General features: G+C 33.4%; 1 protein-coding gene across 1 annotated transcript; it reads right to left on the bottom strand.

Annotated features, from left to right (window-relative positions):
* Positions 1-998: 998 nt before the first annotated feature.
* Positions 999-18,738, bottom strand: LOC118261809 (uncharacterized). The gene is made up of 8 exons (XM_050701376.1): positions 18,605-18,738; positions 16,462-16,635; positions 13,218-13,314; positions 12,594-12,727; positions 5,829-6,035; positions 5,582-5,678; positions 2,969-3,202; positions 999-1,529 (listed from the first exon to the last, which is right to left on the bottom strand). The coding sequence occupies exons 1-8, from the start codon at positions 18,614-18,616 to the stop codon at positions 1,444-1,446; spliced, it is 1,041 nt and encodes a 346-aa protein (XP_050557333.1). The 5' UTR covers positions 18,617-18,738; the 3' UTR covers positions 999-1,443.
* Between the last annotated feature and the right edge of the window lie 484 nt (positions 18,739-19,222).

Below are 19,222 nucleotides of genomic sequence, written 5' to 3' on the forward strand. Positions count from 1 at the left end.
TACTAGGTACTTAAAAGCTAACTACCATACTCAGAGACATTTAATACTTACTTAAACTATTCCTTAGTTACGATTTTGTTCCAAAAACAATCTTTTAATATAGCGCCTGTTACAAATTTTAAACTTGTTGCAAAACGGAGTAAAACCAAAATTGACTCTACCATTTAACTAGAACGCCTGAGCATTTTCCGACAGCATTGCGCCGCACTATACTAAGAGGTGGAAGCTCTTAAAGGCGTTTTTCTTAACATGTCAACTGTGAGTTGACATGTTAAGAAAAGAGACATTGGAGGGTTTTTCACAACTTCCAGGTCTGGTAAATGTGACGGAGATAGCAGTTATACACAAGTCCAAGCCAAAGTTAAAATTATTTAATTCAAATAGACCAAGAAGGCATTTTTGAACGTCAAATCAAATATCTATAAAAGTGTCTGTCTGTCGGTCAGTCTTCTAGGGAAGCTATTTGCTTGTTCCAAAGTGGAGATTTCTATGGAGAAGAACTAGCAAGAAAATCTATAGATTAATCCTTTATAATCAGGTTCAAAATACTATCCTTGTTTCGTTGGTTTAATTATGTGAGAATAATGTAACACAACACTAATATTCAGTTAAAAGAGATAGAAAAAAAACCTTCAGGACAACATATACCCGACTAAAGGCATTTAATCGGATCGAGTGAAAGTTTTAAAACTTCTTCGCGTCGTAAGCTCGTAATATACCAAGCGCCTGTTATTATTTTGTTTACAACACTCGATATTGAGTTTAGAAGATGTATAACCGTAGGCTAGCAACTTGCACTCTTTTAGAAGCAAAGATTTTAGTTATCAACAAATCAAGTAGGTTGATATTTCAATTATAGAAATTTACGAATTTTTTGATATGTTTGTATGTAACCTCTACATTTAAGTTAATTAAAATCAATTAAGTTGGCTCTAGCTTAATGTTTCATCTACAGCCTTCATAGATAAGGGATAAATTAGAAAAATAAAAAAATAAAATTCTAATTAACTGAAGTATTTATTTACAGAGTTCATGAATTTACAACCAGATTTAAAATAAAATAGTTCATACATTGATTTGATTTGCACTGAAAATTTATGGATTTTCATATTTATCTTTAGACGTAAGGTACCTAATTCCGTACAATAGAAATATAAGGATAAATAAATTAAACATTACATTACATTATCATAAACCTCGTACTTTGACATTACATTCACGCCTACACTCATCATTTTATAACTTCCCCCAAATTGTATAACATTTCTTCAAAATTTGACTTTCCTGTACCAAAAACATTTTAACCTACAAAGGTGGTATATCCTTAAATACAATTTATAAATACTGGCCATAAATATAACATTCTAATTTCACAAATAAATCCGTGGCACTATTCTTAAAACTAAACTATTATTATTACTCTAAATAAATAGCTTCATTAGTCTAAATAATCATATTATGGGGCTGGTAGGGGGCGTCGAACTCGAAACCACCGTAGTCAAATTGGGGATCGCCGACCTTGGGGTATACTGTAACAGAAAATTGACAAAGTTAAATAAATATATAAAGAATATTGAAAAATAACTAAATAAGCTCTGAAATACTTAATTATGTGGCCTAATCCATTGGGATTAAGTAATCCCAATAAGTAGTCCCAGAAGTGACTAAAATATTTTAAGATCAGTCCTAGAGTGATCCCAGATAAATGGAAAGTGAAGTAGATTAATATTGAAAAATATTTGAGACCTTTTCTAATAAATATTTGTAGGTACTATTGGAATTATTCTCTCCCCTTTACCTAGACTTCTATCTGCATTATATAAAAATCAATTGCTGTTCGATAGTCTTGCTAAAACTCGAAAACGGCTGGACTAATTTGGCAAATTTTGATCTTAAATTATTTGTCGAAGTGCAAGGTTTAAAAGATAGGAAAAAAATTTGAGGCGGCACAAATTAGTTAGTGTCAGCTACTACTAAATAAGAATCAAAGTTGACACAATACCAAGACTAAAAACTACTACGACTATTAAGTCTAGGTAACACAAACAAAACCTCTTTTTTATATTTTTATCAAACAATAGCGTGCCGTACAATGCTATTACTAATCAGAGACTGGCACTAATTAGACACAATGGTAGTGCGTGCCTTTGCACACATCCTGTACTTAGAACTGCTGATCAACCTATTCCATTTAGTGAAATAACTTTATTCGATTTACAACTTTATCGTTTTGAAATAAAGTCGAAATTGAAATGTAGAAACATAACAGATTGGAGTAGGTTGACCTGCTGGTGTCTGTGTAACAATAGTTATTTTTTTATTTGATATGTTAATTAGTATAGTTATGTCACTGCCTGTGAAGAATAAAATCTATGTGATCTGTGATCTCTATCGCTGACAATGACCCATTGAAACACCATTAAAGATTGCATTTGAATATTTTATATGGTCTTCCTAATTACAATTGAAACGCGCGAAGTGTGATTTGGTTCCAAGGTTCTGATTCATATTTGTATACTATGTATTATAAGGAGCAAGGAAGTACTGATTGGACTGATAAATGTAGATTTGATAAGAATAATAGATACTAATGTAGTCTACTCTACTAAAATATAATCTTTTGTAAGTAATTGTCTTCTTACTGCCGTAAAAGACATTTAATGATTATTTAAATTATTTTTTAGGAACGATTTTGTGCCAATTACTGGGTTGGACTTGGCCTGGCTTAAATAACTATTAAATGACTTTGAATACGACAATTAGTATGTCAAAATATGTTTTCCAAATTTATATTACCAGTAAAAGTAAAAATATCTTACACAGCCGATCTATGTCTTTAAAGCACAAAAGACGTTTATATTTTATTAATTAGATCATTATTTTTCTAAACTCAAGGTCCTAAGACAAATTGCCACTCCACCAAGAAAAAGAAACGAAGAAAATAATATATTTTCTGTCTTTTACTTACAGAATGGCGAAGCTGTTGGATAGATCGGTTGTGGGTAGTACTCAGGAACTTCTACGGGCACTGGTATAGGTTTAGCGTAGTACACTGGCTGGATCTTCTGTTGGGGAGGTGGCGCGGGCGCAGCGTGCAAGTTCGGCCCTGTCTTTGATACTACCGCGTTGAACCCGTGGACTGGATCAGCTGTGTAGTCCACTGTACGTATAGAACCGTCTGGTTCTACTAGGGAATATTGTCCTGGAAAAGAAAAAATAATCTATAGATACCACAAAAAAACAACGTGAGGAAATGTGGACTTATGTTTTCTAATTATAAGTTTGCATTGAGCAAGTGTGATGATTAATGCTCAAACCTTCTCGTGCGAGAAGAGGCCTTTGGTCAGCGGTTACTACCACTTATACTATAGGCTGTGGATGATAGTGAGGATGACATCTTTAGTCCCTGAACGAATAGCACAAATTATACATTGTGACATCCATTATACACCAGTTACTTTAAAAACTCTATAATAATTAGCATATTGACATATTTTTACGTAGTCACCCTTTTTAGTGCAATACAACTAAATGAACTGCTAATAACAAAGAGTACAAAAAGCTATCGGTAACGTCGACGCTAGAAACTGAATGACTCAATAGATTAAGTCACATAACATCAAAGAGTTCACATGCCAATAAATGCACAATCTCCATTCAAGTTCACTCATTAACGAAAGTGTAATCTATACTATAATAATACCTATCACAGCGTAATAAATCTCATATCTCAGGTCAAAGACCTTTAAACAAAGATGCGAATTTGGAAATCGCTTGAGAAAATTCAGTTTTTCACCCGTTTTTATGTACACATGCGAGTATGTGCCAATGTATCGTTAACGGTATAAGATTTGAGAACAATGCGTTGGGGAGATTTATCTATTCATGTTTGCTACTGGTGAACTAAGCTAGAGGCTTATATATCAAGCGAATGTATGCATTGAAAGTAATTGCGTAAAATATTTTTTCAGTAGATGAAGTAGATAAGTACAGTCACCGTGCAGGGTTCTCAAGCTCGGATACTGTATTCGCAGTAGCCGAAGCTGGAGTGTGCCATTAGGTTTTGGAGTTACTTTTTAAGGGTGCTTTACCACCAGAGAAGTGCTATAGTACGTTGCTGTGGATGGGTTTGGCATCCACCAATTATATTAATTGGTACAAATAGCTTAGCTATTAGCTAGTAGAATCAGACTCAGCTATGATATGTTTTTTTTTTAAATGGAATGATGTGTGCTATGGATTGCTTCCCTACTGTCGATACATCGCATAGTTAAGCTGAGCATTTTCCTTGCACAGCTACTTTGCGACGGCGCATCTTCACAGTATATCTTACTCGCACAGCTACATAGCTTTATAGCTACATAACACATCTTTGGTGAAAAAGCACTAAACAAAAGTGAATAGCATATTAACACGAGTCTGTCCACCTCTCCCTATGCGTACATGCATAATGTTAAAGTAACCCAAATTTATAAATAAATAAATAAATGACACGATGACCACCATCATCCACCACTTTTGAGGAAAAATTCTCACCGTTAAACCTATGAGACAATCAAATTATGATGCGTTAGTGCTATGAATATTAATAACTTTTGTGATTGTGATAACGGACACGGTGATTTAATTCGTTTTCCTGGGTCATTTTATTATAGTATTGTTTAATTTACTATAACTTAATACATATTTGGAAGTGTTTAATGCAGATTTGTAGCTAAGCGTACAAGGCTTTTCATCAATATGGACTAATGCAAAAATTATGTCATTCTGTATACATAATAATTTATAAATTGCATAGGTATAAATATTGATTCGTTTTATTTTATACAATATTTTTAGAAGATTACGTTTCAAACTTCATCATTATTGATGTTAATATGTTGTTTCAATAATTTATTCATTCCGATTTTTAAAATTTATGAAAAAAACAAGATATTTGTAGTCTTAATTTAGGCAAATAAATAGGTATTTGAATTTTAATTAAATTTAAATTACAAATATGCAGCTGTTTTAGTGTTTATATATTGCAACCTTGTACAAAGACCTATAGATTATACATAATTAGTATTAATAACAAATTAATTTCCTTATGAAAATTATTTAGTAAATACAAACGTGATACCATCTTCCGTTTAATAATAATATTAAAGTATTTCTTGCTATGTAAGTGCGAAAGTAACAGTTTATTTGCTACGCTTTCACGGTCAAGCCTCTACCTCAATCATTGATATTATGGAGATAGTTTCAATTAGAAAAAATAAAGATGATCTTTATCTAAACAACAAATATGTATACACTTTATTGTAAACACTTTATTGTGTAGTTTAATAATATATTTGTATGAAACTACACAATAAAGTATGAGTAAATAATATATATTTTTTAAGAAAATGATTGACTTATATTCTTTATCTTAATTTGTTGACATTTACTATTGCAATAAAACATCGGAAGATGACACATACCTAGATACAGAAATACACAAAATTAAAATAGGTACATATAAGATGTAGGTAATATTTAACGCCTGTACAAAATTGGTCAGTCCAATTAATTTACAAAAAAAAAAACAAATTCTAACCTTTGACAACATCACCGTCTCTGCTCTCATGTTGTGACTTCACGTCACCAGTTGAATGATCTGCTACGCCATAATTAAAAGCGTATTTTGGCGTCTCCTGAAATATTACATAAAGACCCTTATTATTATAACAATATCTTAGTTAGTAAGAAGTATTTGCAAAATGATGGAATAATTCACACACATCCATACATGTCTTAGGCTAATCAAACATTTTTAAAAAACAAAAAATTAAATAAATCCTCACGTAATATTCATATCCAGGCAACTGATAAACTTGACCAGGCAACGGGAGTCTGGGCTTAGCGAGCGCCAGACCAACACAGACAGCCAAAAACAAACACAGACAACGACACATATTGCTTAGCACTGAACGAAACACACACTGGGATGAATACAACCGTCTTGTGCACTGTCTACTCCTTGAATACTTGGCTGGTAAGTCCACAAGCATTTATATCTGGCCTTATTCGAGAGCCAGCCTTGGTAACTCCTCAGTGTACCAAAAGCCTTCCGAAAATGAAGTTTCCTTTACGTTTCGTCTCGGCTAATTGAGAAAATGTTCGCACGCCACAATAGGTCGCATGTTGATTAGATTGCTACACTGATCCAGATGACGACTAATTAGTGTTTTGTTTTTCTTTTTAGTATAAACATATTGGTGTTAACCAGTGGCGTAGCGTGTCTTGGCTGGGCCCCGTATAAAAATTTGTTTGGAAGGCCCCAAATTTTTGTTTTTTTTTTTTGACGTTATACAATCTTCCAATTATTTTTCCTATCTCTCAAGCCTGAAACCCCTCTTTGAGGAGTTACTTACCGATGCTATGACGGCGAGACCATGTTCGGGGGCCCTTATGATGACGTTAATTTTCCTAAAGTTGCTGCCAACTTTGGACTTTGCAACTGAATTGATTATCTAGACTTTTTTGATTTCTGATATGAAATAAAAAGTTTATTTATTTCTTACGCACGTTGGGGCGGGAGATCCGTATAATTGATACAGCAGATACGGCGCTAGCTCCGCCCCTATGTTTAACGTATTCTATATCTCTCGTAAATTAAAATTGTTTGTTTGTAAAAATATTTGTCATATTACGAAACGACCGTTTCTTTTTCTTTGTCAAAGACAAAATCTAAATTGAATCTACTAAAATATTACTAACAATTCCACATACACATACATACAGACTGTACTTACATATAAAACAAAACCCACGTACTAACCCAAATAGGGACACAAAATAACGTGGAAGTAGTTACAGTGACCAGCAAGGCTTTGTAAGTTATAGTATGGCTAACATCATTAGCTTGGTAGTAAACGTAATACTGCATAATAAACCTTGTAGTTACGGATGAGTCAAATAGATTTGTCACCACTCCTACTCTTCCAGAGGGTGTCATAAGAGCTGACTAAGCTAGTAGACAGACACATTTGATAGAAATGGGTCAGTAACGGTGTTTAATAAACCTGAAACTGTTAAACTGTAATCTCCAACTTGCTTGCTAAGCGTGGAGATTATGAGCTGCGGACTACTTAGCGGGTTTACCGGGGCTCCAGCTCGAAAAGCAGGAGTAGGAACGGGGTAGTATTTAGTCAGTCGGTAGAAGTCATGAAATTCCCCTCTTAAAAAAAAGCGTGGAGATTATGTAGAATTGGCACATAACCCAGCAATAGACTGTTATTTGATTTTAATGTGAATGACACAGGGATAGCATCATCAACAGCCTATAAGTTTCCACTGCTGTTCAAAGGCCTCTTCTCTCACGGAGAAGGTTTGAGCATTAATCACCACACTTGCTTAATACAGATTGGCGATTTCAAACTTATAATTAGAAATTATAATCCCAGGTATCTAGGACAAACGGTGAAGGAAAGCAAGGGTAGCATTTTCGGTAATAATTATATTCTTAGACTTATATTATTGGTTTTCCCCCTTCAAAAAAAAGGGGGTAATCTTGTTGTAACGTTATTGGGCCTAAGTTCAAAGCTAATGGGTTTTTCGATTTCAAAATCCTCTGTAATGTAATGACACATACTTGTGAGTACGAAATTGAGTGTGTTGTACTCTTTTCATGTTTAGTTGTACCTACACAAAGTACAGGTCGTTTAATGGAGTGCTTATGTAACTGAGTTGTCCTGGAGATGGCAAAGTACTTATTTAGAGATTTAAATAGAATCTAGTTTTGATGAGAATCTATTTGACTGATGCCAATCGTGGTTACAATTTCATTATGACTGTGTATCATTTCTAATTCAATTCCAAATCTGACATGACATCGAAATATTTGAAAAATAACAGTAGACATTTACAGGCTGTTGATTGTCATCAACATGTTTTAGCAAATAAGCCCCAAATCTCCAATCTACCTAAATGAACCTAGAGCACAACATAGTTCCATAATCAAGCTAAGCGGTGTTACTACCCGGAGCAAAGTCAAAGTCAAAGTCAAAGCATTTATTTCAATTAATCCTAAATTAGGCACTTTTGAAACGTCAAATTGAATTGTCCGTCAGTCTGTCTGTCAGTGAAGCTAGGCGCTCGTTCCAAAGTGTTGCTTCGAATGGAGAAGAACGAGCAAGAAACTCCATCGTTACTCTTTTCAAAAAATGTTTTTTACAATATCTCTGATACATTATTTGATCATTTACCTATTGTATATATATGTAGGAACAATGTAACGACAATACGACGTCAAAACTATGGGACAATAAAACCAATTTGTAAAGAATATAAAATAAAAAAGCGGGTTGTTTCAAACATAGTGCCCACATATGTACACTTACAATTTTGAAATAATGCTTCTATACAAATAAAAAATAATCTTTAATTAAATTTTTCAAATAAAAAAAATAACTGCTTGATGCCACAGGATCCCTAGACTACATTGGAACAAATTAATACTTTAATTTAACGTGTAACTAGTGATCGTATTAGAGCATTGTCTAGTGTGAGCGAGTGTCCAGTGGAGCCGGACCAACATGCTGCCACACATTTTTATCTTCAATATAATCTGACAGTTTATAATATGCCTGTTTACACAGTTCACGCTTTATACAAGATTTAAATTTTTTCTCGTTCAGATTCAGTATGGTGGTTGGTAGTTTATTGTAACACTTAACACAAAATCCCATGAAGGATTTCTGCACTTTGGACAATCGGAATTGCGGTATAGCTAACTTATTTTTACCTCTCGTATTAAAATTGTGTCTGTCGCTTCTTTTTTCAAACAATTGTTGATTTTTTCTCACGTACATAATATGCGGAGCTGCGGAATGCCTAGCGGGTTTACAAGGTTCTGGCTCGAAAAGCAGGAGTTGGAATGGGGTGGTTTTTAATCAGTATAAGTCTGACACTCTCTCGCCTCGCTCTAGGCGGGAGAAATCATTGGAGGATTTTCCTCCCTCAAAAAAGCGGTATTATATACTACAAAACTTGAAATTAATGAACTCCCCAGCCATTAGTATTAGAACTCGAAACGGGATATTTCTCATGTTTTTCATGACAAGCGCCATGATCACGGATGAACACGGATGATCAAATAGAAAAACTTATATAGTAATATCCCGTTTTAAGTTCTATACTAGTTTTAGTGACCATGTCAGTTTAAAAACTTATATCCCTAGCCATTCTTACTTCTACCACTCGACTTCGACCAATGTCGTAAATTTCGTAATACCAACCTATAGGGCGTTTATACCTGTGGGAAACGACTGTGTCATAATGTTCATTACCGGTTGTTAGCACGTACAAAGCCGATTAAATGCTGTATACACCATGGACAATTAATCCAGTAACTAAATCTCAGTTACTGATCTCGTGTGAACACATTTGATACTTGCGTCGCTAGAATTTATTTTTATTACTTGTTTTGCCTTAGAAGGATAATTTATGGGAACTGTTTAAATTCTGGTGTTGTTTTGTAGTGTACTGGATGGTACGTTGTACCGTACAGAGCTAAATAGACTTTGCAAACTAGAATTACTTTTAATTTACTTGACATAAAATAACAAACATGTATTTTCGTTTTTAAGTATTTTTTTCTTTTGATGGCAACCGAGTCTCCTATGTTGACGACTATACTGCCAGTTGGGTTTTTTAAGTCACTAAAGGTACTTGTACTATACTATATCAATTCAGGTCATGAACCAAATGTCAGATTCTATTCAAATTCAATTAGTATTCTTGCGTCTAGCAGCAACAAACTAAACATACAAACTTTCATTGTATAAAATAGCTAAGATTGTAATGCATCATTGTTCCTAACGTAGTGCAAATATTTTCCTACTATTGTATACACTTCTTGTGTTCGCCGTAACAAATTGTTTCAACCCAAACAAAGACTGCCAGACTATGACCAATTTTTGTCGTTGTTGGTAATCGGACGTTCACGTTCACTTCTGGCTCTCCAAAGGTTGACGTTTCCTTCCCTGAACAATAGGATAATCCTCTCATCAAACTCAAACCTTCACATTTGATTCGCTGCTATGCCTATAAAACTATACAAAGGAGTTTGGACACCCCTGTTTAAGAGCCTATACGACTTTCACGCTCTTTTTCTGTGGCGAAATGCGTGCTTGATGCTTTTGAATTCAGCTGAGTATGTAGATAGGGTTTTCGAAACACGATTACAAATATTTTTTTATGGAATAGTGGGCAAATGAGCAGGCCAGTCACCTGATGGTAAGCGATCAGCGCCGCCCATACACATCCGCAACACCAGAGGAGACACAGGTGCGTTACCGGTCTTTTAAAAAGTAGTGCGCTTTTTTCTTGAAGGTTTAAAGGTACGGAAATCAAATTTTATCAAACTTTGACAGTTTGAGGGTGGATTCAGTTTCATATAGGTTACGGTGCCTCGTATATAAGATCAGAACAACTAATGAAACGCCGTCATCAAAAGTGATAACATATATTTTTTTATTATTTTTCAATGCGATTAGGAAATTTGCAAGTTTCCAATGTTTTTAGCATTAATTTAACACGGAAATTGCAATCTTAGAAGTAAAATAAAAATAAATTATTTAACAAAACGTCACTGCTAATAGATGAGCCATTGAACGTTTGATTATCGTCGAGATAACAAAATGGCGGATTAGCATAATGTCCGTTTGTTTCGTGTTCTCAAGTGGCGAACAACAAAGGGCTAATGAAGTAATTACGTACATCTGAATTTCGACAAGGATTTAACTACAAATCGCGTAATAATTAAGTACGAGTACTCGTACAAAAGATTTAAGTGTGTGTTGATTTTATTTCACTCTAAACGCAAATTAAACCATCGCCACAGACATTCAGTTAATGTCAAAATAGTAATAATATAAAAATATTTGATTGAAGGTGAAACTAAGTGCTATTTTTAAAAAAAAGTCTATATCTATAGTATAGATTTCTTTGGAACATAAGTAACAACAAATAACAAGAGCCATAGAATCTCCATGATCGTATTCACGTCTTAATCTTGCTAGAAAACAATACACACAATACGTACATAATCTGATAACCTTTTCCAAGACCCAAACATCGGAACTAAGCAATAAAGCTAATTTATTAGAACAAAACAATCTCAATGTCATTTTGCACTACTACGAATAGATAAAATATCTATACAAGTACAACTTTTATGGTGTGCTAAAAATCTATGGGGACAGAACTACGCCATTGTTATCACGAACGTCTTGATACCCCATTGTTCCTATTCACACACACTATGCATCTAACAAACGATTTATTCCTACCATATTCTACATACATATGTATCATAGCATTGTAATACTGTCCTTCATAATTTTCTCACACAGCGGTATTTATTACGATTTTGAATTGAAACTAATTATTCAATTTAAGGTCTTTAATTATAGGGTAGGTATGTTGGTTGGTATTCAATAATTAACTCGTTTATCATCGAAAAATATGTTATTGTATTGTTTTGGAGTTTTTTCGGATGTCACAGCGTACTAAACTTCCTGAAGATTGTCATTAGAATTTTTCGTCAAAAAGAATTGATGAAATCACAGTAAAAAATCACTAATCTAATAAAATCTACCGAATTTAGTGGAAGCTATTTATTTTTACACCTCAAATGACGTACTTTTATTAATATCGTTGCGCATTTTACCAGGAAAATCCTTACTGTTTAACCAAATGAGCATAATATATAATAATATGTAATAATATGATAATAAGTATTCTTTAATTTCCGGTAACCTAACTGCAAATATCGATCAAGAAAACTTCCTCCTCTTAAGGTCAAAGGAGAAGCGTTTGTTTAGCGGTGGACGTTTTCTAGCTAGCTACTAATCTGTGAACATTATTGCAGATACAAAAGAATACATAGTGTAACAATGTCGTAATGTGCAATTCTGCCTACCCCTTCAAGAATAAAAAGGTGTGATGATACGATACGATACGATATACCACAACAGTTAAATAACAACAAACGGTCAGACATAAGTCGATTTATTAAACATCGTTCTTACTTACAAAACACATAAAAACCACATATAAAATCATATACACTACAACAATAACCTATATCAATTCAGGTACTTTTCATAAAATCATTTAACGATTACAATAAATTAATGAAAGGTTCAACATTCAATTAAAAAGAGATCGAGCATTTTGACTTTATCCTTTCATATAACAATTTCATTATTATTAAATAAGAACTTAAACTAATATAGCAAGAAATATGTCGAAAATTGGCCTCTGATGAACACGCCAATTTAGTATCCGAAATAATTTTGATGATACCAACATGGATTACAAAGGAAATACTTTCGCTACGCCCAAAATTAAACTAGAGATTTGATGACGTCATACTTATACTTCAAACTCTCAAGGTCATTTATAAAACTAAAGAGAGTATGAATTTAAACTCTCTTACTTACAAATATCTTTCTTATTTCCTTTGACCAAGAGCTGAATTTTGCTTAACATAGTCTAAAACATTTTGGGTTCCAGAAAGTTTCAATTGATAGTCCTGTTGGTTTAACATCTCCTATAACTTAGTGATGAAGATGGGCAGCTTCATGGGGTGAGATGGGTGCAGTCTTGTGTACTACGGCGTTGAACCCGTTGTGCTTGTCAGCAGTGTAGTCCACTGTGCGAATGGAACCGTCGGGTTCAACCACCGTGTATTGACCTGCAAAGAAAGTCGGTTGTGGTAAGGTAAGGCTTAATATTATGTTTCATATCTTCGTTACTATTATAAGAGTAAGTGAAAAAAAACACTTATCACTCATTACTTGAGATTTAGATATGAAATTAAAAAGGTAAATAAAAAGTTCCTACATAGATAATGCCGAACACGTTAAATCCTAGAAAATAGAAAACGGGACAAACAAATGGCATGACTTTTAAATACATAGAGTCTACTTTAGTATCTAAGTACCTACCTATTGTAGAAGGTAGGAGGCGCTTTGTATCCTATCCTCATCAGACAAAGAAGAGTTGCGCTTATGTATGTGAAAAAAGATGTTATATTAATAAATCGCATTGCTCGGATGGTTCTGTGATTTATTCAGTTTCCTCTGTGGAAATCGTAAAAGTTTCCTGTCCATCTTCCGTAGTCCGTCATCATCTTTAGTTACATTTTTTTTCTTGAGTAGTATATTAAATCAAATAAACATTACCTTTTACAACATCACCATCCCGACTTTCGTGGTGGGTCTTGATGTCACCACTGTGGAAGTCGTTCACACCATACTTGAAGACATACTTCGGATACGCCTGGAAAATTAATAAACTCATTATAAAAAAGATGAACGTCTAAACTCATAAATGATAATGAATAATTTGTTATTTTAATAAATTAAAGAATATAAAAAGGACGTCATAACATCTGACATTGACTTATCAATAACTGCACATTCAATATGTATGTGCCACTAGTATAGTTTCAAAACTACTATGACTATGGCAGAAGTAGGAAGTCTTTAATTTATCCGATTACATTTTTCCAGTTCCTAATATCGCAAAAAGAAATTAAACATCATTATGCATTAATCACTTCCCACTTACGCGTAATATAAACAAAACATTACGCACAATCAAAACATAGAAATGCAGGTCAAACCAATTTCCCAAAAAACGAGGTTGAATTAACAAAACCATAACATTACGTAATGCCAATGTCATGTGTTCATAATAATGTAAATAGTGAAGTCGGAAGCCATTCATACGAGTATCGTATAGTGTTGTAGTGAAACCGTTTGGACCGACCACGTGCGCTTGCACAACTACGTTCATATTCAACTATAACAGAAATTCGGGGTTAAGATACAAGCGAGAAGCGTTTTATCATTAGAACTTAAGACGGGATGTCTATGAATTTCGATTGATGATGATGTCTAGATGAGAAGCGATTTTATGAAAGAGTGAACAACTCTACATATTATATATGCAAACTCTTATTAATGTTCAATGATAAGTGATAAGTAAGTCACTGGTGTATAATAAATACCTGAGTGGACATTCCTAATAATAAACGGTATACAACCTTATGGTAAAACTTTTTCCACCTTGTTTAGGTAATGTTTTTAGACACCTTAAATCCTATCTTACTTTCAATCTCTTATTTAAAAAAAAGTCTCTTCTTATTTACATATGTTTTTGGCACAGACGTACATAGATTTTTGACATAGGCTAAATTAATCTTATTCTATGTCGACATGTTGAAATCTAAATGTAAATCACCCCAAAATTAAGCAACCATCTCTACATTCTTACAACTTGGACCACACCCACAACTTGCGTAGACGCACGCAGTACATCAACAAGCGGAACGACACACAGGAAATGCAATCTTATCACAATTCCTATTCATTCAAAGATGCAGTACCCACTACAAATAATCATGTGACTTTTTTACGTATACATAATAAGAATTAGCTTTCAAACAAGCCATTGTTTACGGAAAATCAGTTAGGAAGTAGCGAATGACGTTTACAACTGGTTTTAAACTAACCGTTTTTACTGCATGCAGTTAAAGTTATTGAGGACGTATCAATAAAACTGTTAATTGTATAATTTATGTGGTAAATTCTATATATATAATATAGGGACTTACATAAGATATATAATTATGTCTACGGTTACAAGTCCTTAAAAGATAGTTTGGATTCTATTTGCAAGGTTCTCTTTAGATTAAATAAATTACGCAATATATTTTCTTTTATTATGTATCAGTGTTAAACAAAAAATCACTAATCCATTAAAATTAAAAATCGGACAATCAAAGCATTGTTGTTGTTACTGAAAAAAAAGTAAAGGCGAACAAAGTGTGAGAGCATTTAAAAAAATATTTGAATTAATAAAAAAAATATTTCCTAATAACACACATCCTTTGATATCTCAAAAATGACTAGACCAGGGCTAAACTAATGCTCTGAACAAAGCAAAGATTTTGCTGAAGAAAGCGTAAAAAATTGCATTGTAGACAACGTAACATACACCGTAAATGGACGAATAACGTATTACGTTATAATAACACATTGAATAACTGCATAGTAGGTATAAGTGAACTGTTGTTACTGTTATTTTTATATTTAACACGCTTTTTTTAATTAAATATATTAACGTGTACTGAGTTTTTTAATAAATATCTTCACTGTCGGTAACGTATTAGTGATACCTCTCGTATTGGAAGAATACATTTCTTAGGTTGCGGAGGCCGTTCGCTGTGCCGTAACAGGCGTTGCATCGTGGGGGCTCCGGAGCAGATTTACTAAGAGGACTTGGTGCCCCTTACAGGTGTTGAGGGTGGCCACCGGGGTGGTTTTAGTGAGGTAAAAATCCCACCACTCCCTAGTATTTTATCCCGAGAAAGCTAAGGTGCCTTATGAATATTCACACCGGGGGGGTGTGGATATTATACTTTTATTATCTTATCTTATTCTTATATTTTTTTTATACTCCATAATAAAAAAAATCGGAGACCATCAGCTATCTAGCTATCGACTGTAACTTAACAGTGTATATAAACGAATTAATTTGTAATATCTAAAACGTTTAAAAATTATAAGTATTTATTTAATGAGATTTTAACCCAAATATAAACGGAAGCGGAGAAGTGATTCTAAAAATAGCCTCATGCAATCATTTCATTATGCAGTTCAAGTTAAATGGTGTTAATTACTGCCTCTTTACGTACTTTAATTACTATTATGTAATAGTTATATAATTTTGTTCGCAAAGCCCATATTAGTATTTATATTAATAACATCGATTGCGAATAATGATAAGTAATTAATGTTTATAACATCCTTAAATTAATATTGAGACTTTTTTATTACTTTTGCCAACGGTAATATAACTTAAACTGTTACACTTAGCTGAAATAATATTGTTACATGTTATTTTGTAACGTGTAACGTAATACTTAATAACGGTTTTTATTCTCCCTGGTCAATGGATTGTGAATAATTACACTTTTTGTACTGGTGAGTTAACGTTATCAGTATAGCGTTACTCACATAATAACGCTATATGTGTAAGGTAAAACATTCCAACTTTAATTAAAACTACTTAAACTTAAATCTTGAACAACACTAGACATGAAGAAGAAAGAAGTTTATGGAATAAGTCAGTAAACAAGCAGATGAATCACCTGATGGTAAGCAATCGCCGCTGCCCACGGACACCCAAGGTGTTACAAGTGCGTTGCCGGCCTTTTGTGGCTTAGGAATTGGCCGTTGGGGAATCAGGGATTGGGAAGGGTGGGTAATTGGGCCTCCGGTAACCTCACTCACACAACGAAACACTACGCAAGCGTTGTTTTACGTCGGTTTTCTGTGAGCGATCATTCAGTTAAAAGATTCCATTTTCCTTTGCCATAATCTTCAGTAGAGCATATAATATTTACATAGGAATACTTACATAATAATCAACGTGTTCATCCTCTGAGATGTGGTGGTGCTCGAAGTGTTTTGGCTCAGCGTGCACGATGGACGCGGCTGGCTGCAGATCCGAATGGACCACTCTGATTGGTCGCACGTTGTAGTACATGCGGCTGTGTGCGCAAGCGACGACCGTCAGGACTACGAGCACCAACTGGAAATGTTTTTACCAAAAAAAATATTAGTTGAAAATAGAAGGAATTTTTAAAACCTGTTTTCGGGTTTTATTTCAATATTGGTATAATCTATATATTAATACGTGATGCAAAAACTTTGGACCGCTTTTTACGAAAATTGTGCGGACGTAAGAGCATAAAATTTGGTACACTTATAGTTCATGTGTTTGTGAATTGCATAACGCTAATATTTTTCAAAAATAATGCTTATAAAGTACATTAAATCAATAAATAAAACATTACACACACATGCATAGTATCTGATCATTCTTGACAAAACGTCAAAATCGATAGACATTGCGATGATATTCTCACGTGTCATATGAATAGAGTTTAAATAAAAGAGTTTGTTTGAGTTAAATAAAAATTATCCTTGAACGTATGTTATGGTGCTCCCACACAGCGGTTATATAACGTTATACAACAATGTGTAACAATAACATTTGTGTTTAAACAAATTATAACAGTGGTTGTAGAGTATGTTACATGCTGTTATAAATGTTACACAATGTTGTATAACGTTATATAACCGCTGTGTGGGAGCACCATTAAGTGGTATTGTAAATTAAATCGTATAATGGTCGAATTTCGACCACTAGGCGACCACTAGTTATTATAATTCAATTTACCTAAATTGTTCAAAAAAAAAAAGAATAACAAAATAAAAACTACGAAGCAAGAACAAAAATAATTAGATAGGGTCCACAAAAAATTTAAGTGAATTAAAATGCGATAATGATCTAAGCAGTTAAGTCCTACAGCAAAGCAGCTGCTTCATTCCTTTGACACAACATCAGTAATTACTAATCAATCCAAAAACAAACACAACAACAATCAAACCAACACAAAGATACAATTTTTCTTATACCAACGATTACATAGAATCGTAAACAATGTGCTTATATTATACACCAGATATTTGAAGCCATCTCCCATACGACAATGGAAGGTTCTTCTACAAATGTTCACACGAACTTTCAATACTCCATTGATAGTTGATAGTTACACAGAATAAGTTTTTACCTAGACCTCTATAAGGCTTTTGTTTTCACTTGAAGATGCAGTATTAATGACCTCTTGTTGCATACGTAACATAATTGTGACGTCACTGTTCTACGTAAGAACAGTGGTAGAGATGGGAGGTCAATTCTCTCTGTTTCGTAGAATTTTTATGTGTTTTTTTTTCTAAAAGGAACTTAGGACTACCTTAAAAATAAATGAGGTATTTTAGTGATTTTTGCGGACAAAAATAATATTGCCCTTGTCAGTTTAAGGCATTGAATGAAAATTTACGTCCGCACAAAATAATATAATGAGAACACCAAATTGTGAAACTTTTATTCACAACTTTAATTTGCACATATCTACTACAGTCTGAATAAAAAGTAGCCTTAAGACACTACTGACACTGATGGAAAACATCGTGAAGAAACCTGGGCTTATAATTTCTAATTATAAGTTTGAAAATCGTCAACCCGCAAAACAAGCGTGGTGATTAGAATGCTCAAACCTTCTCCGTGTGAGAAGAGGCCTTAGGTCAGCAGTTGCCCCTTTAAGGGTGCTGATTTGATTATGTGAAACTTTTCTAAACTAATACGTAAAAGTTGTCATAACATTTCAAATAACTTTAATATATTTAATTAAAACAAAACTTTTAAATGAGGAGTTTAAAAAGTACATAATTATATGGATTCATTTTATCATCATCAGCTGATATTCGTCATCATTAGCTTATAGAAGTCCACTGCTGGAGATCGCCTCTTCCATGATTCGTCGTAACACCCATAATGATACCTGATTATTGTTAACCATCAATTTAAATTAGGTTACTTACTCAGATTCCCATAATATATAGGCAGATACGCTTACCATCATGTTCTTTGAAAATCTAAATGTAAAAACTTAATTTTCTTAAAAACTATTCAAAGAAATACAACTTTATCTCACCTTTAAGGCCATTTTCGATTTACTTGTAATTTAACACCAAAGCTTCTAATTAAGACACCAGCACACGATCACTCGATTCGTAATCGATTTAAAACAAAAAAAAATCGAATGATGCACTTGTTTCACTGGCTGAGTATCGAATGCGGTGAGTGAAACTACACGGTAGTTTTATATGTGGACTACCTAAGGTGGTGGGTACAATGTACGCTGGGGATAACAGTAGCCATGTAAAAACAATAACTATATTATATTTAATATTTCACATTATTTAATAAGTAATAAAAAACGTCTGAGGGACCTAATTACTTGAGTAATGAAAGTCGATACGCTTTATTTAATGTTGAAATCGAGTTAAGTTAGAGTCTCGATGATGCGATTCATATTTTGATAAATTAAAGATCTTATTAATAAGGAACAATCCTCAACGAATTAACGCATTAAAATTATTAGGTAACAAAAAAGGCTTTTATCTTTAGATTTTGTTATATAAAAAATATTTATTATTATAAGTGACTGTCCGCTACTAATTATCTGCCTACTTAAACAAACATTATATTATAGTTTTATAATTGACTTTGCTCCTCCTTGTTCACAAAAATGAACGAAAGGTACCTACTA

This window comes from Spodoptera frugiperda, chromosome 20 (assembly GCF_023101765.2).
Source record: "Spodoptera frugiperda isolate SF20-4 chromosome 20, AGI-APGP_CSIRO_Sfru_2.0, whole genome shotgun sequence".
NCBI classification, from domain to species: domain Eukaryota; kingdom Metazoa; phylum Arthropoda; class Insecta; order Lepidoptera; family Noctuidae; genus Spodoptera; species Spodoptera frugiperda.

Bases quoted from the DNA above. Each gene is read 5' to 3' on its own strand.
- LOC118261809 (XM_050701376.1), bottom strand. The intron at 3,203-5,581 runs GTTAGAATTTGT...TTTCTTTTCCAG, and splicing joins AGACGGTGATGTTGTCAAAG to GACAATATTCCCTAGTAGAA. The intron at 1,530-2,968 runs GTAAGTAAAAGA...TTTCTGTTACAG, and splicing joins TCCAACAGCTTCGCCATTCT to TATACCCCAAGGTCGGCGAT.